We start from the raw sequence: 23,860 nt of genomic DNA on the forward strand, positions 1-23,860 counted from the left end.
GTCAGTGTTGTGTAAGAGCAGCCGCTGGGCTGAAAGTGTCCCTGGGCTGGGATGGAGCAGCCACACAGCAGCAGCTGGGACCTGTTCTGGATCTGCATTACCTGTGGGAGTGATGTGCAGGCCTCCACCTGGGACAGAGCTGCCAAAGAACTTAGCAGAGCAAAGGGGTAGACGTTTTTTAATAAATAACTGTAAAACACATGCATTGAAAGTTTTATCTTGATACATTATCAATAAAAATGCTCCACAAACAGAGCACTGATTTGCAGCTGTGCCCTCACCAACACCAAGGCTGGGCTGTTTCTCAGGGGTCAGTGCCACACTTTCCCTCAAACCAACAGTTAGAAGAAACACCTGAGCACACTGGTGGAACTGCTGTCTTCCCTTAACATCTCTAGCATTGCATCTTACATCTATTCCCTGATGAGACAGCCCTTAATTACTTGAAAATAGCAAACTCCTATACCTTAGAGCTCCATCTTTAACTCAGTCAGTATTAACACTGCCATAAAAATATATACTCTGGAAAGGCCTCTCTTAAAATAATTGTAAAAAGTCTAGTTAGAAAAAAGTAGATGCTGAATGACTGCAGGCAGCAACAGCAGAAGGCTTTTAAAGAGGTTTTGCTGGAGGCAAGCAAAGGTCAAGGACTCCAGCACAGCTGCCTGGAGTCTGACCTAGAGGAGACCTGTCCTACAGCAGAGGGGGGGCAGGGAGTTTCACCATGTCCTGCTCCCTGAATGCAGCAACAGGACCCTGAGCCCCTTCTAACCTGAACCAGTTGTGCCCAGACCCTGCTGTGCTTGGCTCTAGCCATGTGCTCACAGGCAAAACACCACTTCACTGCTCTACCAACTGCAAGAAACAGGTTCACTTTTATGTCATCAGTGCCTTCTTGGCTCAAGGATGTAGCCAGAGGAACCTTGAGCCCACTGCATTGCCTTACTGCAGTTCACCCTCATCTCTGCTGCCCTTTCAAGAGGAACTGCTACTCAACACACTGGCACCTGCTTTCCAAACATGTCAGGAGTCTTTTCCCATGCCAGAGTTTTGTATTTCACTAAACAAATTCACACCCACGTGGAAAACCAGCACCCTCCATACCTGGACGCTTCCTAAGCAGCTGAAAGCAGGAGACTGGGCTAAGCTCTTTCCCTGTGTAAGGTCCTGGATGCCAGGGAAGTGAGACTTGCCACTGCTACATACTCATGAAAACCAGTGAGAATTTGGAGTTTTATTGTCAAGTGCCCAAAAAATTTAGTGTTTAAAGGTAATTTTTAACCCAAAATCTGCAAAACGAACATAACACTCAAGAGTACCACAGCTCTTCCGTTTGGTTCACCATCAAAGTCCAAGTTTTACAACTGTCACCACAGTAACATTAAAAATATAAATAATTTTTATAGAAGTGTCACCTGTAAAATTTCTACTTTGCCCGACAAAGGAGCACCGGGAAAGTTCACAATGATGTTTTATTTACTCTTTTGAAGAAAGTGTTTTGTGAAGCGATCTAGTTCATTCTCAAGGTGAATGGCTTTATTTCTGTAAAACAAACAAAAACAAAGGATTTACTTCAGTGCCCAAACATCCCAAAGGCAGGATCAATATCAGTGTTTCATTTCTGTTTGTCTACCCACAGCCCCAGCACTAAGAAAACATAAATGCAGGTTTATAGAAAGGGTGTGTGGGGGCAGATGTTCACCTTCAGTGGTGGTGGATACCCGAGGCCAGGAGGCGACAGCCCAGAGCCAGGGCAGCCTTTCAGCAGGTGCAAAGAACAGGAAAATACAGGCAGGGCTGCTTCCAAGTCCCTGAACCACCAACTGCTGGAAGTACCTCCTCTGCAAACACCTACCACTGGCACCACCACTACTGCACTGGATGACTCAAAACAGCACAGCTGCTCTCCTGCTCTGCTCTGGGGAGGGGGCTTTGGGAAAGTGCCACCCTCAAGTTACCAACAGGAGACTAAAATTCTGGTGAAACGCCTGTCTCCCACACTAAAGACAGACAAGAGTAAAGATGATCTAAGAAATAATATTTTTGGAGATTAGCTGATTCACTGATGAACTTACCCAGAGCTGTTAAGGATATCTTTGCATCTCCTGCACCTGAGCTAACCTAGTTCAACTCCAGAGTAACAGCAAACACTGATCACTCTGAAGTCAGCAGGGCTAAGAGATGCTTGTGGCCAGTCACACCAAGACTTACCTCAGCTGCTTGGAGATGCTTTGTATGTTCTCCAGCTGATCTATTTCTTTGGAAAGCCTAGCTATTTCTTTTTCCAGGTTTTTCTCAGTAATATCCACCTGCTGACAGAGCCGAGCAAAAGTAGTGGCCATTTCCCTAAAGCAAGAACAAGTTTATAATCATGATTTACAGAAGTCTATGCAAAAAAAAAAGGAAAGAAATAAAAACTCATGGCATTGAAGTGTGCAGAACACAGCAATCAAATCCTGCAGCTGTTAAGGGAGTACAGAATAGCAGAAAGCAGGAGAACTGGGTACTTTTTAAATTAGAAAAAAAACTCTCAACACACCCAATGCACCTCAGTCTACACCTACATCGTGCCTGGCCATTTTCATAGAACATTAACAGGTCCAGGTCTGAGATGGGGCTCTGGCTGTGACAAGAGGTGCCAGAGCAGCCCCACACCACCAAGCTCAGCACCCTGTGCCACACTCAGTGCCCTGCTCACAGGAACATGAGCCCTGTGCAGGGTGACGAGCACTCCAGACCTGCCCACCCCAACCTGTTCCAAGAATCCTCCTCTAACAAAGGGAAAACAAACCCAGTTACCAGCCTGGGCCCAGCACCAAAGCTCTCATGCAGGAGATGAAGCACCCTCTCCTCTCTACTGGAGCACTTGAGTGCAGCTCTTCCATGTCCTCACAGAGCTAATGGACACAGGGATGGATCTATTTCCTCTACTGAAGCTTAACTTTTCACTTCCTTTTTTTTTGTTTTCTCTTTCCAAAACACTTTCCCACCTGTCTCTGCTAAGTAATGTCTGCCTGTCTTCCTTAGCTGCTTCTTGAAACTATGTGTTTTGACTGAATTATTATTTCAGAAAATTAGGGCTGCTAATGTGCCCTCTAGCCCGCAGGGTGCAGAACACCTCTCCTGTGTAGCTCAGGGAATAGTTCAGAAAGGCTAGCCAAGTTCATCTCCTGCAGTGCAGAAGAGCCAGGATTGGCTGCTCAGAGCTTGCCCATAGCAGCCCCTGGGGCAGAAGCTGTTCTCATCCTTCCAGGGACTCCAAGGACAGAGCAACTCAGCCTCCACTAGAATGATCTCTCATGTGTCTACTGAAAGGTGCTGGACAAAGAGTCACCATCTTCAGAGCACCACGCACAGCCACACAGATGCAGGTACTGGCCTTTTCAGGTGGGCATTTTAAACTCTCTTCAAACTCCCTCCCACTAAGTGCCAAGGGACACTGGAGGTGCAGGGCCAGTGACAATGGCCTGTGGCCAGCCCGTGTGACACTTACTGCTGCACCTGGTGGCTGCAGTTGGCGCTGGTGAGGCTGACGATCATCTGCAGCTTCTCGGTGGCGTAGCTCACAAACTGCTGCTTGAAGGCTCTCTCCTTGGCCCGAGTGGTCCAGGTCAGCCTCTCATACAGGTACAGCAGCCCGTACATGCTCAGGGACAAGGAGATCACTTTCCAGCCTATGGTTTTCCAGATCTGAAAAATAAAATCTTCATTAATTTAAATAAGTCACCCTACAGAATAAATGCTAATTCCACCCATATTTTAAAAATCATCTCCATAGCCCTTTCACTGGACTTGTTTGAGAAAACAAATGTTTTCCATATTACTGCAGAGCAATACAAGTACATTCACATGAGCTGGTCTCCAGTGGCACAGAGAACGTGCAGGTTACAGAAGCTTGCTGCTCTTTCATGAAGGAAGAAGCAAAACTCCAACTAAATTCAAACTGAAGGAGGTACCATCAGATCATCATTTGATTCATGCACTGAACACAGACTTATGGGACAGAGAATATACCCAGCTATCCTCAGAGGGATTAGCCTGGTTTACAAACTGACTGTGGGTATCCACAGCACTGCTCGTGCTCATCTGGCCCAGTGTCAAGTCCACGGCACGCTCTGTGTTACACCCCAAGCAGGACAGAGCAGCTCAGCCCCCGCCACCCCTTCCAGCAGGAAATGCTGCCAGTGCTACTTGCCACTCCACCAACAACGATGATGCTCATGGAGGTCCGGGAAGTCAGCGAGGCTAAACTCAACACCAAAGGAACCATGAACTCATCCTGGGGCACGCTCTCGGGAGTTATGGCAGGAAGGCTGGCAGCAGACGGGGTGCTGGCTAAAGGACGAGGGATCTAGAAGATGGGAACACAGCAGCCTGAATCAAAAGCATCAGGGAACTACACAGATGGGTTTCATTTTCATATATTCAGGTTTTGATTTACTTGAAGGAAACCCTTCAGCAGTGAAATCTGAACAAGACTCCTGAGGAGCCATGGTGGCTTTGACAGTTCCCCCAACAGAGAATAAGGGTCTGTGTAGGGCTGGTTCAGACCTCAGGATCCAAATGTTACAAATGGAATAGGCTACTCAAACGGTTCAATCCAAAGGAAAACCAACTTGTGTAACAGCTGCAGAAAGTTTAAGAGATTTTCAGTTCCATTTTAACCCTGAATATAATCAAATAAAAACAACCCACACCAAAAATATTTCACACAATGGATCTAGGGAAAGGTAGCAGGAAGTGTATAAATAGCACTGGCACAGAGTAAGAATCAATATATTATCATCAAGGTAAAACAAACCAGCCCAAGCACTGAAGGACTCACATTTAGGTTTGGATCTGCTAATCCCAGAAGTACTTTCTGAGCTTGTTTAGGACCCAAGAAACGGTTTACAAGAGAAGTCCATCCCAAAGAAAAGTGGAACATTATATCCTCTTGAAAATCTGCACACAGGCTATGACAGTTTAGATCATAGCTAAGATCAAACTTCCTGCATGGAATTAGCAAGTGGAGCTGATCCTGAACACTAGAAGGCAACAATGGTTTCAGATTTTCTAGAAATAAGAACAAACAGTAAAGATGAGTTAACATTACAAGAAGAGCACATTCACCAGCAGTACCTCTGCACTGCTGACCAGCTTTGTCAATTCAGAGAATCTAAACGGATCTGTTACTTATTTATTTATTTGTAAAATCAGTGGAATTTCATCAAGATTACCCAAACAGAGCAGGGAATTTATTGCTCTGATACAAGAAAACAGTCATGAAAATCAGGTCACCAAGGAAACACTACTGGAAGAAAGATTCAAATTAACTGAAAGATGTCTACCAGTAGTCAAAAGATAGGGATGGAGTAAGAAAAAAAAATCTATTTATCCATCAGTTCCATCGTGCCACACAGAAAAGGCAACATTATTAGATAAGAGGACAGAAAGGTTCACATAATTTCATAATCTTCCTCTGAATCTTTTATTACCAGACCAATAGAGATGGATGTGCAATAGTTACTACTTATAAAGAAAAACAAAAAGGGGAGTGCACAAATCCTTTATGAAATGAACTGTTTTGCTTTATGGGTTTGGAGGAACATAGGGAGAACATTATACTGCAGGAACATTTCCTAATAATTAGTATATTTGGTGTGTCTCCCGTTGAAGCCAAATTTTATGTGACTTTATAAAAGGATTAGATGAGTTTCCAAAGGACAGGCCCATTACTACTTGCTTAAGCCATTAATCCAGATGCAGTATACCAGCCCAGGAAGTCCATAAAAAGGAGAGGGATTGCTATATTTACCCTGCTTCATTATTCTTCTCCTTCAGCATCTGCTACTGGTAAGTACCAGAAACAGAGGACAGAGCTAAACACTCCTGGTCTATTATGGCTTTTCCTTTATAGCATCGATGTTAAGCATGATCAGAAGGAAAATTCTTCTAAAACTGAATTTTCTTAGATTCTCTTCCTTTAAATGTGAAGTGTTACCATTCCTCCTCCCTCCTCCTACCAATCATCTCCTGCTGGGACTGGTGCATTGACTGGTTGACTTCAGTGGAGCAGCGTTCAGCCAGGTTCTTTCCCAAACCGTCTTCTATGTGTTTGTTCAGTTCCTGAAGTGTTACAAAGAAATCAAGCTCATCAGTTTGCATTTGGCCATTCAGTTACATTACATGGAGCAGGAATATGTTACACACTAAGCAAGTTATATACAATGGGAAGAAAAGCATGTTTCCATGGAAATACCATGTTTTCCAACTGTACACTGGGACTGAAAACCTAACTAAAGTGACACAAGAAAGATTTCCCTAGAACTGTAAACATTAAAAGGCACAGAAGTCTGTACTTTTCACTGTGACAGTGAAAAGCAAACCACCAGTTACTGCCCTGCAAAGCCCTTACTGTTTCATCTGATGGGAGCCAAGTCCACTGCTCTGCACAGGGACAAACCCATCCCACCAACTCCCATGGGGGCCTGCTCAGGATGCTCTGCTGAGGTGAACCAGCACAGACTGTCCTGAAAATGCAGCACTCCCAGGTGATCAGCCAGGATGGAACAGCCTGAGATGAGCTCAGCTGGTTGGAGCATGGCGCTATTAATACCAAAGTTGTGGGTCTGATCCCCATATGAGCCATTTGTGTGAGAGTTGGACTCTCTTCCAACTCAGAACACTCTGTGACACCAGGGGGGTGCTATGGCAGTCAGCATTATCAGCAAAGTCTGAGCACAAGAGGCAAACACAGGTATATGTGCTTTAATTTAAAGCACTAAATTTGAAGAGGAATTTATAAAAGTTAAAAAAACCCAAAGAAGTTCTTATGAGAAGTGTTGAGTATTTTCAAGCTCATTTTCTTTTTGGATTAATTTTAGGAGTAGTGAAAATTATTTATGCAAAATCATATTTACTGGAAGTGAAGACTTGAAATTAGGAACCACTATACTACTAAAAAGATGCTGAAAAAATTAATTTCTTTCCAAAAACAAAGCAAAAAGTATTTTCAACCTTTTTCAGTTTTGGGTAGAGATATGCACACATCAGCAAACAAAAATCCTGCAATGCTCAAAGTCACAAAAATCTATGAAATTTATGAAAATACAGAAGCAGAAATTAAGGGAAAGACAAAGAGCCTGGCTTCAAACCATTAAAGAAAACTTACTGTCTTATAGAGCTTCAAAACTTGAGGAGAAGGGTGAAAATCAGAATAAAATTCATCAACTAAGACTGAGAGCCGGCAAATCTCATCAGTCATGGCAGCGGAGACCTGGAAGAACACAGGAAACACATAAAAGGTTTCTCCTGCCTTTTCCAGACAGAGTGAGAACAGACTACTGCATGAACTGTCCCAAAAAAATCATTCAATCACCTGACAGTCAGGAAAGATTGCCATTTTAAGCTTTTGTTCTTTTTTTAATTGAAAAAGGATCATTCTGACATTTCAAACACATTTCCTGAGATGGGTGGGCTGCAAAAGGAGCTGCCTGAGAGAAAAGGCAACACCTGGATCTGAGAAGTTGTTCCCACTGCCTTTACTTACTTTGTTTTCCACTTCCTCAGTAACGCGTTTGATTTTTTCCTTGGTGTCTTCTGTCAAAATGTTCAGCTGATTTCTAACAAAGTCCAGCCTGTCCTTCTGATCTTCTCGCTCTTCCATGGAATGGACTCTAACCCAGCAGAAAGGAAATCACCATCACCACCATGTATTCCCCCAGGAAGGAAACAAGCCCTTAACCAGGCCTGGATCATCCAGCTGATGGTTTCTGAGCAGCCAGGGGGAATCACAGGTAACACTGGCTGCCCAAAGCAGAGATACTGCTCCAAGAAGGGCTGTACATGGCAGCTCCATGTGCACGAGCATTCAAAGGCTGTGCTGAGCAAACACAACTCAAAACCAGCATTTCGAGTCAGAACTGTTATCACTGTATTGTCACATAATTACAACTAAAAAAGGTGTGGGGAATCAGAGGCCTTTAATAACTCATCTACCCTGATTTTAAAAAAGGGTAAAACTGCTGCTCACAAACAGCACTCAACAATTCCTTAACAGTGATGTGGGTCTGATGACCCTGCAAAGCAAAGGGGACATGGCAGTAACCAACCTTGTCACAAACAAGTCTCTTTAGAATTCCTTAACCTATCACTCAAGCAAAAATTCCTGAAAACCTGGAGCAATTTCCTCTTGAAGGGCCAGCAGAAACAACAAACAGCAATTCAGACTAAGAGGCATCACCACACATATTTTGGTTAAGTCAATTGATAGAAAGAAACAGAATATCAGAATATTTTCAAACATTTCACAGCATGTTTTCACGGTATCTGACAATGTGAGACAAGTCAGTATGCAAACAGGCAGTCTGTAAAAACTGACATACTCAGGGGGATGAGTGTTTGACAGCACAGTGAAGTCTGCTGAAACACAAAGACACATTATTGACAGGCAAGAAGGAGATGGATGGGAAGGATTAATTGTGACAGCAAGTTCACTGTGTACAAGAGACACAAGGTGGCAACAAAAGTGAGGAAAAACTGTACACATATGCAAACCTCAAAGGATACATGAAGCTACCAGACAGAACAGACGAGCTGCTATCATTAGCACTAAAGGATTACATGAGTGAAAAGAGAATAAGGATATTTAAGGATCCAATCTGGAAAGGGCCAGAGGCCAAGCCTCTGTTAGCCTGGGCTCATCTCATTCCTTACAGTATTCTAATCACTTGCAAATTAAAGCCTCTACATACTTCCATTTTTCTTCTTCATTGTAACTGTTAATTAAATTTAAATTTTTAAGTAGGCTCAAATATCATCTCTGAAATGCTGGATATTACTAGAAAAACTTCACATTTTAAATATTTCTGAAAAAAGGTTTGAAAACACACAGATTGCAAATCAGTAATAAAGAACACCAAAGCAAACCCTGTACACCAAAGATCCCTGTACAGAAATCACAGACCAAGAACAGAACTGAGTGGGCAAGTGAACAATGGTAAGACTGACATATTCACATACCAGGGAAATTGTCTGTTTCTTACCAAGCAGAAAAAGTGAACTTTAAAGTCCATAATGGCCCAGGAAAATCACCAGCCCAGAAATGGCTCCTCAGATGATCTGGACAAACCAAATCCAACCAGCCCTCCACCCCACCTACCTTTTCTCTGCTGCTGCAACGTTTATGTTGTCCATAATGTTTTTCACAGTATCTATTATCTGTTTAGCTCTGATAGTGTGCTGTTCAAACTTGGTTTTCACGGCTGACTGCGAGATACACTCCTGCGAGGGGCCCAAGCCACAACACATTACTGCAATTCCATGCCAACACCATCAGGAATTTCACTCTCAGAAAGCATATGCTGCCAACTTTACCATGAACTTAAACCAGTGGGAAGTAAAAAGGGAGAAAGTATAAAGAAATTAAAAGACAACAGAAGCTGAAATCTCAAATGAATCTATAGCAGCAAATCTGCCTTCATGTTCATTCACAGTAATGTGCATAGGTTTTTATTCTTTTAAAATAAATTAATAATGTAAAAAAAAAAAAAAAGAAACTCAGATGAATACATAAGATAAATCTATCTCTTCAGGAAATTTTCAAAACCATCTATTTATGAATGCTAGCAATATGGCCTGGCTTGAGTTTTATTTGGACTACACAGTCTTACTTTCAAAAGACAATTCTGTCAATAGAATTTGACATTCTCATGTCAAAACTGACCATCCAGGAACAAAAGATACAATTAGGAATAAGAAACAAGGGTTTTCTTATGGGATAAACAAAATCTAAGTAGTCCTTAAAATACCAGCTTGTTTGCATATTATTGAAGTGTTAAATGAGTAAGCAGAAAATGCTCTAATGATACAATTTCTAATCAATCTTCAACACTGAACAGCAATTCAGAAATACAGGACAGTGACTGAAGAACTCTTGACTTTGAGGGAAAGAGAGCAAGCAGCTGACTTCCTTAACCCAGATCCATGGGATTTTAGAATTGTTCTCTATCTGTGGATTCACCTTTCATGGCACAGGTTTGGATTACTTTTAGAGGGCTTGCCTATGACCTTAGCATAGGCTGTAATTATAAATTTCAGCTATCTAAAAATAATAGATGAAAACAAAATAAACAAAATGGATAAAACAGTCCCTGTTCCTCGACGAAGCAGATCTAGAAATCAGCAATGAAAGGCCAGAGTTTCTTAAATATCAGCACATTGTAAGAGCTAGACTAGGCACAGAGCAGAGTCTTCCCAACGTTAGTATGTGGTAGATAAAAGGATGACAATCACTCACAACACAATCAGAAAATCCAAGTTAGAGCACTAGGAAAAACACAAAGGTTAGTTAAACAATGGGGAAAGATAAGAGGGGGACAGCAGCAGTTTTGCTGTTAGTCTGTACATAAGTATTTACTGAAACCAAGATGTTTCAACAGTCTAACCAAAACCAATTACATTCCAGCCCACTGCCAGAATCACAGCACAGTCATTAGTGCCAGTGTGTCCTGTATTCCATCCCTGGGCAGAGCTGGGGAAGGGCTCTGCAGCAGCTGCCTCGTTCCAGCTCTGCCAGCCAGGAGTACTCCTCCACCCTGCCTCCCTCCTCCACTGCTCCCCACAGCACTTCTGCTGCCAGTTCTCAGAAACTTGAGAAGCACACCAACCTAAGGCTTGGTGGGGTTGGTTTTATGTAGGATATCCTCTAGTGCAGGGTCCAGGCATTTCTCTGCTGTTTTAATAAGGCATTCTATGTACCTCAGTGTAAAACTACAGGAAAGACACTGACCACTTTCTATTATTCCCCAATATAAAAACCCACCACTGATCCAAGAATTTAATACTTTAAGACTGCCTCTCTCCTTTCCTTTGCTGCAATACAGCTGACATAGTAGCATCACATTTTAAAGCTACTACAAGAATCTCTAAAATCCCAATTTCCCACTGCTTAAAAGTGTTTCTAGTAATGCCTGCACCAGCTGTTTTTTTTAGCAATTTCAGCCACCCTGTGCTTTGCAGACAAACATGTTTCATCTAGTTTCAGAATGATTTTTGCCCTCACACAAAAGTCTAAATAAATCTTACAAGCCTTTCTAAATTAGTCCAAGTTTTTCTCATATCACAACTAACTAGCACTGATGGGTTGTTTCTAGAATTTTTTTTTTTAAAGATTCTATATATACTGAGCTCATACCAGTCCTGGAATGAACAGGCTTTCCCATCAGGGAAGTGATACTAAAATCAGGAATGTGGAAGTACTGGAGAAGTAACAGTTTCTCTTCTTAGCCCATATGGAGAAGAGGGAAAAGCTGTCCAATATAAGTGACGACAAAAACAGGGCGAGAGAATCCAGGAGGAGCAAACCCAGCAGGTAACAGCCAGGGAGAACAAGGCACATGTGGACAGGTCTGTGAGGTGACAGATTACTGGGAGATGTGAGTTGGACAGAAAAGTGAGAGATGTCTGGGAAGTCAAAGGAGGGCACAGGACAAGGAGCTAAAGGCAAGACAGACTAAGGTAGAGGAGGAATCAGTGTTTGATGAGGACGGACAGAAGCATCTGTGCTCTCATCCTTTCTTTTTCACACACTGGAATGTAACCCCAGATGCTGGGATTTGCAGCTCCTCTGTCAGGAAACAGAGTAATGCAAAATGCTCTAGGTAGAACTGCTTAGGCTGTACTCAGGGCTGCAGAGCATCTGAGTTTGGTCTGGCAGTGCACAAGGCACAGTATATCAGCAAGGGTTTCACACAGAAAGTTCTCCCTGCAGCCTGAGATTCCTCATTAATACAGAGCCTAGAGCTAGCAGGCAGAACTGATGACAGCAGTATGCTGATGTCAGCTACTTTATCCACTCAGGTGACAGAAATTTGAGTATTAGGTCTGAAAACTTCAGACCTGGTAAACCATTTCAGTCTCAACCTTGCTTTAAGAGCACATGAACTGCCACTATAACTTAGAAAAGTGCCACAAAACCTGAATGTGAAGGAGGCTGCAACAGCAAGCACTCAAAATTTAAACTGCTTTGGCAACCTTAAGTCAGCACAGCTGTCATTCTCTAAATGATGGGATCACACCCCTACTTAAAGCCATAAATAATGATTTTAGGACGAAAGACAGCTGAGCAGGGTAAAATACTACAGAATCCACTCTCACTGCTGGAGTCAGGTTGTGCAGCAAATGTAACACATTGGGAAAAAAGAAAAAAGGTTGGTTTAAGGCCATGCAGTGCTGTTCCTTGTCCCAGCCTCTGCCACAGAAACTTGTCATGGTTGTGATCCTGTGACAGATACTTCTCATTGTGGTGACCAGGTTGAGCCTGTGACATCTGATTTACAGATGTGCTGGGTGCTGGCAGCATCACATCATTCAATAAGTCATCATCTATCCTCATATTGAAATATTCTAAGCATTGAGTGCTCAACTGTAATTATAAGAGATTTTGTCAAAAAAGCTTTGGGTACAGCAGATGGCAAAATACAATAAAACACAATAACTGATCTTAGAAGCTCAATTTCCACTATGGTTCTGAGGACAAAAATTGCAAACAACATGCATGTTTGACTACAGCTAGTGACACAAGAAATGTCATGTCTCATGGAGCCAGGCCCTGCCAGTACCCTGAACCTATCATTTCAACACTTCAGTCACCTATCACAAGAGTGTGGATAAGGATTAAATTTAGTCTGACATTTTCTTGCTTATGCAAGACCGACTCAAGCTATTAATTTGAAGCCTTTCTCATATACACACATGATTACATAATTCAGCTTTACTAAGGTTAAATGGGTTTGTTGTAATGCAAGAACAAAGACTTTTCAGAGGCAGTTTGATTTTTTTAAAATACTCATATACAAAGCCATTCCTTAAGATATCCAAGAATGGCTTTAGTTAATTAAAGTTATCAAATTACCAAGTCAAATGGATTCTATCACAAAGAAACCACTCAACTGTCTAGCCAGACCTACTTCTGTAGAAACTGTGAACTACAAATACGGCTAAACCAAGGTAGAAGGGTGGATTCTGTACAGCACAAAGGATGCAAGGAAAGTGTTAATGATCAGAGCAACAGAGATAACAGGTACATAATGGTGACAGATTCAAAACTCTGGCTTTAGAAATGAAAGTAAATTTTTAGATTTACATGGATGAAACTAAATTTCTTACTGCGAACATTCACCAGCACGTGCCTGTAAGTGATACACGTTTCAAGACCATAATTTCTTCTTATATAGACTATATTGGTCTTGAGATCTCAACACATGAGCTAAGAGTTTTGGTCCCTTCCCTCAACTGATATAATTCTCCTTTCCAAAAACTATCTGCTACTCAAGGTGAGAAGGTATGAACAGAACTCACAGAAAAGCAAAGCTGCAGATGGTTTAAATACCTTACACTCCTCCACTTGCTAATATGGGTAATGCTCAGTATAATTAAGCTAAGCATAAGAAAAAGCTACCTTTACAACAACAAACAGGCAGTTTAAAAAGCCCATCATAAATACCTCAAATATCTGCTCAAAATGTTGAAATTCCTGGAATCTTGTTTGAAATCCTTCAGCAAGTGCTCCACCTGTGAAACAACACACTATCAGGGACACAGCAGTACCTCACAGCAGGGACTGTGTCTTAAATGTATTTATTAGCTTTTATGGTGGTTTTCTGTATTTGAGGAAAAGCAGGAGTTGCTACACACCATCCTCTGGCATTCCTTGGGCCTTTTGTCTCCTGGCACTCAGAACTTCTTTTGCTGAAACAAAAAAGATGCGATTCCTTGCTTCCACAGGATCAATAACTTTGAGCTCATCAACCAGGAAAGTCAGACAGCGCTCCATGTGCTGCCTACGCACCTAAAGAAAAGGCAAAAAGCTCATCAAAAGAAGGCAAAAACTGAGCTGTGAGCACATTGCAACATCAGAGTCAGAAACAGATGCTAAACCACCCTCTGAGAGCAGATGCCTGCCAGCCCTACAGAAGCAGCAGCTTCTCTTACTCCTTTAAACAGACCTGGACACAGCAATACTTCCTTCTACAACTGCATTTATGTAACTCAGAGAGCTCAGCCAGTTACTGGGGTAAACCCTTCATTCCCCATACATGGAGAAATAATTCTTACTGCAAGCTGGCTGCTGCTGGCCAGATCTGAAGATCCAAACTGTTCACATCTAACGCTGCACTTTCCCAGCTACTCTATGGAGATATAAATGTATAAACTGTGCACTCAGGCTGCACCATCACTGCAGAAAAAAAAGGTAATATAAATAAGATTAAAAACAAGCTTAACTGTGGAGGAAAAAGGATCTAAAGAAGTCTCCCATTTTATTACTTGCATATATTGTCATTTGAATTGCAAGTTGCTTTTTGGTTGGAATGAGGAATAGGTTATTTCCATTTTCTGACCATGTACCTTAGCCTTTTATTAAAAAGACAAAGCTGGTGTTTCCATATTAATATGTATTAATTAAATGTCAACCCATGTAAGAGCCATCAGTTCACTCACATCTTCCATGTATTCTGGTTCTGATGCAGAGGCATCCCATCTATTATTGAGGATGAAGATGTTTGGCTTGGAAAGTCGTTCATTCACTTTATGGAAAAAATGTTTCTCCTAAGAATTAAAGCACAAACAGAAAATTTCCCAGACATCCAAACCAGAGTCATGCTTTCTTCTGTAATAGATTCTGAAGTTTATCCAGCTTTTTGAAAGTTTATTATAAAGAATTGATGAGTATTAAAAACCCACAGATATTCAGTACATAACAGGCTTAGGGTAGTCCAAAAGTCATCAAATGTCTTAAAACTGATGCTAGTGTTAGTCAAAGACACTGCAACTTTCTCTAAAACTTGCTAAAAATACAAACTAAGAAAACGTCCAAAAACTAGTTCAAAATACACTGATGCCTGACTTAAAGAATGAAGTCTCCCTTACCTGAACTATCAAGATGCTCCTGCTAACCCTGTCAAATCTGGTTCTATACCCAGATAATACATAATCTAAACTATTCTTCAGCTAGGCAACATCAGCTTGAGCTACAGAAATAACATTTCCTGCATGAGGACGTATAGTTGAGACACAGAAAAAGAAGACATTGATGAATGCCTTAATTTAACAAAATTAAGTGTATTTAGGTCTCTTGTCTGCACCTACCACCCATTATTGCTGTTAACAGAGTCATAATGGGTAAGTCGTGATGCAGTGAGTCCCCACTCAACAATGCTGAAACAGAAGAGATCTCTGGGCTGCCATAAACTTTTCCAGACTGCAGCAAGACACCACAACATATCCTGGTCACAGCACTGGAGAGCCATTATTCTCCCTCAGCTGGGAATAAGCATGTGCAATCCAGATCACTGCTGTAGAAATCAGAACTTTGCCTGAAAGAATTTATGAGGGAACAGTAGAAGAATCATATTTTCACTACAAAAAATCTCTGGTAGTGTGGCAGAACAATGCCAAGTATTCTCAAACCTGTTATGGTAAGAGGCAAAAACAATGCTTAAGGCGGATGAGAACTTTTTAGTGGTCAAAAGCTTTATCTGCATCAATACAGCAGTGAGATGTTCACTGAAATAATTTTTCTTTTTCCTTTAATTAAAAGACCCCAGCAACTGTGTTATATGCATAATGTAAACAACTTACTAAAAGCCTAAAAGTGTCACTTGTGCATAACAGAGACAATATGGCCACAGTGGTTCCAAATCCTCTTTGGAATGTTTTAAGAATTTTCTTTCTCTTCTAAATTACATCCCTTGTATTTGACTCTTTGTGGCCTCAGCTCAGAAGATGGAACACAATGTTTTTAAACTTGCATCCTTCTCAGACTTCTACCAAACTATTCTAATTTGCTAGAATGCAAAGAAATACTGTCTTTGCACACTCGGTTCTTTATTGTATTAAAAACTGTCTCAACAGTCAGAAAGTTCACACCTTTCAGGTCAGAACCATGCTCAGAACAACCAGAGCATATTATTTGTCTGCAGTAGGCTTAATAAAAATCATCAGGAATTTCCTCAGTAGCATTACTCTGCATTCTGGCAGTCACACTTGCAATAACTTGGAAACCTTTTATTGTCAGCATCCACAATACTTAGTTAAGTCAAAACTGGAGATCACTACAAAAATTATACCAAATTTCTGGTCTTGTATTTTGATTATTGCAACAGCTGCTTTGGCTACCTTAAATGTTCCCCTCCTCTTACAAGTCCTACAATACTCAGGCTGCAAGGCTCAGAGAACTCTCCTCTCTCCTGAAACAAGGCTTTACAGAACAAAGACAAAAGTATCTTCAGCTCTCCACACTGCACAGAGTCCTTATTGCTAACACCTTCTTCAGAAGAAACACAGCTCACTGAGGGGCACCTGCAGCACTCATCCTCAACACAAGGTGTGTCAAGGGAATGCACCCTCTCCTGAGAGAGGAGCAAGATGGGAACTCAACTCCTTTCACTTCATTAATGTATTTTACTGAATTTATGGAGTATTTTTAGATATGAAACACTCCTTAATTTCTTTGATAATATGTGTCTTCTTTTGTTGGTAACAAATAACAACAAATTGCAAGGCAGGACAAGCCCTCCATCACTCATTTATCAAAAATGCAACTGATCTGGAAAGGACCATAATGATGCCCAAGGTAGAGTAAGCCAAGCCAGTAAGAAATTTAAATTTTGTTCTGTTTCCTAGTGAGGGATACACATTATTTCTTTCCTCCCACCCCCAAATCCTATTCACAAGACCTAAGTGCAGTGATTCACCTTCTGTAAAGGTCTCAGCTATTCTGGTTATGGAACTGCTGAATATTTAAATGAAGAAGGAACATAAAATCATTGCACATCATACCGTGTTCATGAGAGTTGATTCAGAATTGGCAACCAAGACAAACACATCAGCATCTAAGCAGAACTTGTCAATCCAGCTGTCCAGTTCTGTAGTGACATCTGTGCCAGGGCTGTCAAGGACAAAAAACACAAACTCTTATTTACACACCAAAGAAATAGTTGATTTTTATAAACTGATAAAAACAGAGTGGAAATGCCTAAGGGCCTTGCAAGAAATTACAGAGGTTTGTATCTTCAGGCTGATGCCTACCTCCAGCTTAAGATAAACACTGCACAAGCCAATTACCATCTAGAATTTATCAGTCATTTGATCATTAGACTACCTACTCATTCCAAAATGTAATTTCTGATTAGTAAGTATGCACATATAATTAACTGCCAAGTGAAATGACAGGCAGTCCATCAGAAACCCAGACAGCCTCACACAATGGTTCCCCTCCTCAGATCCTAATTTTAATCAAAGAGACTGTAGTTCATAAAATATTGTTTTTCATTAATAAAGTTCAAGTTTAAAGCAATATGCTATGCAAGCTGTGCATAGATTCAAGGAGAAACGAAAATGAAGTTAAAACTATAGCGCTATCCATTAAAGAAATTAAGCGGAATATGGGCCATATTTGCAACACTTAAAATATTGTGGTTCAAATTTTCTCAATTTAACAGTAAAAAGATGAATTGCTTTTTTCAAGTACCTGCTCTCTCAGAATATATGTTCTTTTTTTTCCCTTTACCAACAGAGGCTGTACAGATACACGATCATGCAGCCAAGAAAGTAGTAACGAATTCCCAGTGATTTCAAAGTACAAGACAGAGATGGAACAAAAAGCACTGCAATTTATTAGAATACACTCTGAGTGTTGTTTTCTTGAAGAAACCATACTTAAAAATTCACTGATACCTGTGTGAATTAATCTCAACTTCAGTATTTCTTGATTTACATGTCAGGTACAGATCACCTGAAGGTCTGAAGCTATAATGCAGTGGCCAAAAATAAGGGCATTTAGCATGGACAAAACAACCACTTCCAGAATTCTTTAAACACATCAACACATAGGAAATGTCAGCCTAACACAGGGCACACACAGCTGCCATAGTCACAACTACATTTTGAGGTCACCCATTCCTTTGGCATGTAGGCACTGCAAGTCGTATCAGAACCTTTTAAAAACGAAGTCCACAATGTTTATACTTCACATGATCAGTCTGAAGCATTTCAAGAAAGGAAATGGGCAAAAGGTTGTTGCTGCAACAACCCTATTCACACTTTCATACTGTCTGTTTTAAAAGGTATCCTCAGGCAAAAGCTATTCCCCTTTTCAGCTCAGTCACAAGACACTTGTCTGTTCCAACTGCTACGAGGACAGAATCAGGAGGGTGATGACAAGCAGTACATACAAAAGAAACAACTCTGTCCTTTCAAACAGAAAAGCCTTTCAAGAATTTTCAATCTAAACCAATCTCTTTACTAAACACTGTATTGGCTAATATGCTTAAGAAAATATTTACTAAAACAGAAGAGATACCTGTCCACTATAACCAAATCATCTCTCAGCAGGGCACACTTTGACTTGGGCCAAAAGACATGGACGAGACAGCCAGCCTTCAAATCTTTATCCATGTGAAGTGCATGAGCCAGCTGATTGACTGTCTAGAGAGAGCATTAAAGAGAAGACAAACATGAATATGCACCTCAAACAAGTCTGTAAACCAGTCTAATTCAGTTCTCAAGCAAACTTGGACAGGATTTATCTTGAAGAGGGTAACAGAGTTCATACTTTGTTCTGGTGAATAGCTGTGGTTTTTTTCTTTAAGCTATTCAACTCACCAGCATCTAAAGAACAAGTTGTGCCTTGAAATGCAGACAAGACTTTCTTTTGAGCCACAAAGGCTCCCTACAGGCCTGGACTGTGTGCTGCTGAGCATCATCATGAATTTGCCTCAGAGCTTTAAGATAACAGTGTATGCACTTCACTAAGATGAGTACTGTAAGCCCAAATGAAGGGCACATTCCAAATCCTTAATGGATAATAGGACTTACTGAGCTCTATAAAAATAAATCACTCAACACATGCTATGCTACAATGAGACACACGTTAGTTGTTTCTCTAGAACAGCCAGGAAAAACTGTGGAGCAGAACATTTTCATTAGTTTGCTCTCCCTTCCTAAATAAGAACTTAAAAATGCAGAATGAGTGAGCCTTATACTTCTGCCAAACTTGTAACTGTTGTTAAAAAAGAGACTCTTTGAGAGTCAGTTTATGTGACAATTTGCATTAAATCATCCAAGAAATGTACCTTGACACTCTTCTTTTCATCTGATCCTTCTGTCATAAGATAAGCCTTATCTCCATCAGTCCCTTCCACACTGAGGAAGCAGTTTGTTGTATGGCCAATCCCACTGGGAAGCACTTTGTCCCACAGCATTGCATTAATGACTGAACTTTTCCCACTGCTTGTTCTAGAGGGATAGAAAACAAAAGTACTTGGAGCAGAACACAGCAGCATTAAACACACCTTTGTGCTGAACTGAATGCACCAGCCCCACAGAGCACAAGCTGGTTTGGGTGCAGAGCTCCAACCAGGTGAGCGGGGAGTGCTCATTCAGAGCAACTGGTCACCAACTCCATCTCCTGCAACAACTTCAAGTGCTCAGCAGTGTCCTACTATGCACTAACCCTCTACCCCTCACCCATAAATATCTGAGGTTTAGCTATTACACAACAGCATGAAGTTACATAGACTGTAACTTGGTTTTGAGCTACTTCCAGAAAAAGTTCAGTACTCACTGTACAACAGTTCACAAATTTATTCAAAATGCCAGAGGGAGAGTTGACTTCTCTTTGTCCTGATCAGAACTTTTTCCCTTTGCAAAAGGGAAACTTTTATCACACATCATAGCTTGTATTCAACTTTTAACTTTTTGAAATATCAAGGCTGAGATATAATGGATTTCTTTATTCCAGAACTTTTTATAGTTTTTCTTTAAATAACTAAACTACTTTTAGCAAAATTAAGGCAAGGCCACTGTTGTACAAGTTTTTTCCAATACTATTACAGAATCTTTAGAACCATGAAGATTTACACTCCAAAAATATGCCTAAATGTAAGCACAGGAAAATCAATCTCCCTGAAGCAAAGTGGACTAGTAGACCACATTGTTACTGCTATCCTTAAAATCATCACACAGATCAATCAGACTGATGTTACAACCAACCAGGTAACCATCTCCGTTTCTCTTCCGCTGCTTATAGACAGAAACATGAACAGCTCCAAGTTTAGTTCTTCAGCACTTCTGATCAAATAAATAAAAAATCCTAAGCAGGAACAGTCCACAACAAAAAAAAATACATTAAACAAACAAAACCACCACCTTAAAAAACACCCAAAAACCATTGTGGAGAACAAGACAACCTCCAATTTTCCCAAGTCAAAAAAAAAAAAAAAAAAAAAAAAAAAAAAAGAAATTAAATACTAGTAATTTTGTTCATTACCTGCCAAAAAATGCCACTTTCATGTGTCTCCGTGAGAGCACCTCTCCAATGACTGCCAACTTGTTTTTATATGCTTGTATTTTTGCAAGTTCATCTTCTGTTGCTATATGATCAAGTTCTGGGTTCTTATATGTGGCTACACACAGAAAGAAAAAACATAAAAGCAATCACATACAGAGAATGTGTTCTGTGATAGAAAGTGTAAGTAATCAGTACTTAAGATGCCAACTACAAATTTTAATTACAGCAATTAAACAAAACAAGAAAAAACAGCCCTTATCATTTGACTCTGCCACAGGCACTGGTGAAATCATGACATAAATCACTTCAGATCAATCACCAGCCCAACCACGGAACCACTAACCCTGTGAACACAGCCTGATGGGCTCACTTGCCCAGTTCCTTGGGATACTTGCTTCCTTCAGAAGGGAAAGCCAGGACCTCCCATGGATACACCAGCTGAGCTGGGCTGTCTTGCTCCTGCAGAGCTCACTGGGATAATAAGCAACCAACTCTGTGTAGTCACAAAATTCCATGCTGCTAAAACCTCTGAGGGTGTGCCCAGTGGTTCCCTGCATTGCATCACGGATGCACCTTTCTGCTGAAAGATGTTTGTCCCTCCTTCTATGCAAAAGAAACCGCCACAGAACTGTCACTCCAGAGTGGTTAAGCTTTCACCCTCATGGAAAGGGAACCAGACTGCCAATTCAAGTGAGTTAATCAGCTTTTCAGCTATGTAGCAATGCCAGACATTCCTTCCAGCACAAGCTGAGAAAAACCCCAGTGTCAAATGAAAAATGTGATTATTTCTGAAGGTGCATGTTTATACAAACAGCACAGTAACAGATAACTTAAGGTACATGATGGTGCTGTAAAACGTACTCAGAACAAAGGACAAGGCCCTCATGTTTGAGGGGAAAGCTCACCTTCCACAAACGCTGCTCCCTCAGTGACATACTCCAGCAGCTGGTCGAAGATGGCAGTGATGGTCTTTTTGGCCAGCACAAAATGCTTCAGCGGAGAGACGGAGGCTTCTGCCATGCTGCAGCTGCAAGGAAAGGTGCATCAGGTGACCAAACACTCCGTACATCCAGCTAATTAAAACTCATACACTGCTCACGCAACCATTTAGAAACAAACCAAACCAAACCCGCCTGAAGCCCCAAATCAAAGCTTTAAACTCCAAAGGGCAGTAAGCTCAGTTTGCGCTGTTTGCTCTCCTCGCCACAAGCGCCGAGAGCAGCTGGGGAAACTCGGGGACAAGTTCGAACCGATCCGGTGCTATCTGTCCCCCGGAAACACGAGGCTTTCCCCTCGTCAATCTCGGCTCCCGCCTCCCCACCGCCCGCGGGCCAGCGCTGCCACCGTGCCCCGCTCCCTCCCGGAGCCCCGGCTCCGCGGGGTCAGGCCGAGGCCGCCCCGCTCCCTCACGGGGACACGCTCAGCCCGCTCCCTCACGGGGACACGCTCAGCCCGGTCCCTCACGGGGACACGCTCAGCCCGGTCCCTCACGGGGACAGGCTCAGCCCGGTCCCTCACGGGGACACGCTCAGCCCGCTCCCTCACGGGGACACGCTCAGCCCGGTCCCTCACGGGGACACGCTCAGCCCGCTCCCTCACGGGGACACGCTCAGCCCCGCTCCCTCACGGGGACACGCTCAGCCCGCTCCCTCACGGGGACACGCTCAGCCCGGTCCCTCACGGTGACACGCTCAGCCCGGTCCCTCACGGGGACACGCTCAGCCCGGTCCCTCCCGGGGACAGGCTCAGCCCGCTCCCTCACGGGGACAGGCTCAGCCCGGTCCCTCACGGGGACACGCTCAGCCCCGGTCCCTCCCGGGGACACGCTCAGCCCCGGTCCCTCACGGGGACAGGCTCAGCCCGCTCCCTCACGGGGACAGGCTCAGCCCGCTCCCTCACGGGGACACGCTCAGCCCGCTCCCTCACGGGGACACGCTCAGCCCGCTCCCTCACGGGGACACGCTCAGCCCCGGTCCCTCCCGGGGACACACTCAACCGTGTTCCCTCACGGGGACACGCTCAGCCCGCTCCCTCACGGTAACACGCTCAGCCGTGCTCCCTCACGGAGCTCTAACTCGGCCTCGGTCCCGCACGGAGCCCCGGCTCGGCCCCGTTTCCCCACGAAACCCCCGCTCGCCCCGGTCTCTCACGGAGCCCCGGCGTAGCCCCGATCCCTCAATGAGCCCGCGCTCCCCCAGTCTCTCACGGAGCTCCCGGTCCCGGCCCCTGTCCCTCACGGAGCCCTGTCGGCCCCGGCCGTGCCCGTCACCGCCGCCGGGACGGGGCGGGGGCGTCACTTCCCTTTCCTCCTCTATGACCCCGCTCCGCGCCGGCACCGCCATGTTCAGTGCGGGCTGAGGGCGGCCGCCGCCATCTTGAGCGCGGGCAGGTCGCGAAATGGAGCCGGGCAGAGGCCGGGGCAGAGCCCGGGCAGCACCGGGACCATCCCCGGGACCGGGACCGGGACCAGCCCCGGCACCATCCCCGGGACCGGCCCCGGCACCATCCCCGGGATCGGGCCCGGGACCGGCCCCGGCACCATCCCCGGGACCGGGACCGGGCCCGGGACCGGCCCCGGCACCATTCCCCAGCCCTCACCCACCGCACCGCGGTTCGGACGAAATCCGCACGGCGGCAACGCCGCGGGCTCCCAGGAGTTAAAGAGCACCGGTACCGCATGCGTTTGGTACGGGAGCACCAGGAAAAGCGAACCAAAATCAAAATCGGCGACAACAGCATTCTAGAGGACACGTTGTTTGATGATTAGTAATCCACTGTATTTTAAGATCTTGTAATAATTTGTGGGATGTAAACTTTGTTTTGAAGTCAGCAGTCTTTCACATAAAATAAGGTATTTTGCTCAAGAAGAAACACGGTCCAGGAATCTGACACACAGAGATTTGTTAAGGTTGGAAAATACCCTTAAAATCGAGTCACACATCGAAACTAAGGGTTCAAAAGTCTGAAAAACAAATAATCAAATACAGGTATCTCACAAATACAAAACACTACTAAAACCAATCTCGTGATTTTGCATAGCTTCTGCTTGGAACGCTGTTCCTGAAACAGCTGAACCTTGCAGGTACCAGCGAACAACCAGAATTTTTGATACTTACTGCCTTGGAGAAAAATAATAAATACTGGCACAGTCCTGGTCCCTAGAGTTTATTTGTGCCTCTCCAGAGTGAGAGGAGCCGCTCAGGCTGCAGGGTGACGGATCTGTGGCACTACCAGAGCAGCACAGGTCAGAGCACTCACCTTCCACCTCACACAAATAACCCAAATGTCATCCCTGTCCTGTCCTTGGCATGCTCGGCCATGCCTTCCAGCCCTCCAGATTCCAGGCAGACTTTTTCCTACTACTCAGTAACTTTATTGCTTTAACATGCAGATCACATGGAAGCCAGCAGTGTACTTGTGTTCCCTTTTAAAACAAGACATGCTACTCCTGTACACTTCCATTTACTCACTGAAAGATATTAAAAAGAAAATGCTGACATTAATCCCTCATTTATAAAATCCAACCTA

General features: G+C 43.2%; 1 protein-coding gene across 2 annotated transcripts; it reads right to left on the minus strand.

The window, feature by feature from the left end:
* Positions 1 to 160: 160 nt before the first annotated feature.
* On the minus strand, positions 161 to 22,636 carry MFN1 (mitofusin 1). Of its 2 annotated transcripts, none has more exons than XM_021544342.3 (18): positions 22,539 to 22,636; positions 21,238 to 21,359; positions 20,312 to 20,447; positions 19,116 to 19,278; positions 18,344 to 18,468; positions 16,822 to 16,930; positions 14,482 to 14,589; positions 13,678 to 13,831; positions 13,487 to 13,554; positions 9,143 to 9,264; positions 7,532 to 7,658; positions 7,154 to 7,258; positions 6,006 to 6,108; positions 4,826 to 5,055; positions 4,196 to 4,351; positions 3,494 to 3,690; positions 2,212 to 2,346; positions 161 to 1,542 (listed from the first exon to the last, which is right to left on the minus strand). In XM_021544342.3, exons 2-18 carry the CDS (start codon positions 21,350 to 21,352, stop codon positions 1,473 to 1,475), a joined length of 2,223 nt encoding a protein of 740 aa, XP_021400017.2. In that variant the 5' UTR covers positions 21,353 to 21,359; positions 22,539 to 22,636; the 3' UTR covers positions 161 to 1,472. The 2 variants fall into 2 exon arrangements, with proteins under 2 accessions (XP_021400017.2, XP_021400018.2); XM_021544343.3 differs by having other exon boundaries at positions 22,483 to 22,606.
* Between the last annotated feature and the right edge of the window lie 1,224 nt (positions 22,637 to 23,860).

Source organism: Lonchura striata, chromosome 10 (genome assembly GCF_046129695.1).
Source record: "Lonchura striata isolate bLonStr1 chromosome 10, bLonStr1.mat, whole genome shotgun sequence".
NCBI lineage: Eukaryota > Metazoa > Chordata > Aves > Passeriformes > Estrildidae > Lonchura > Lonchura striata.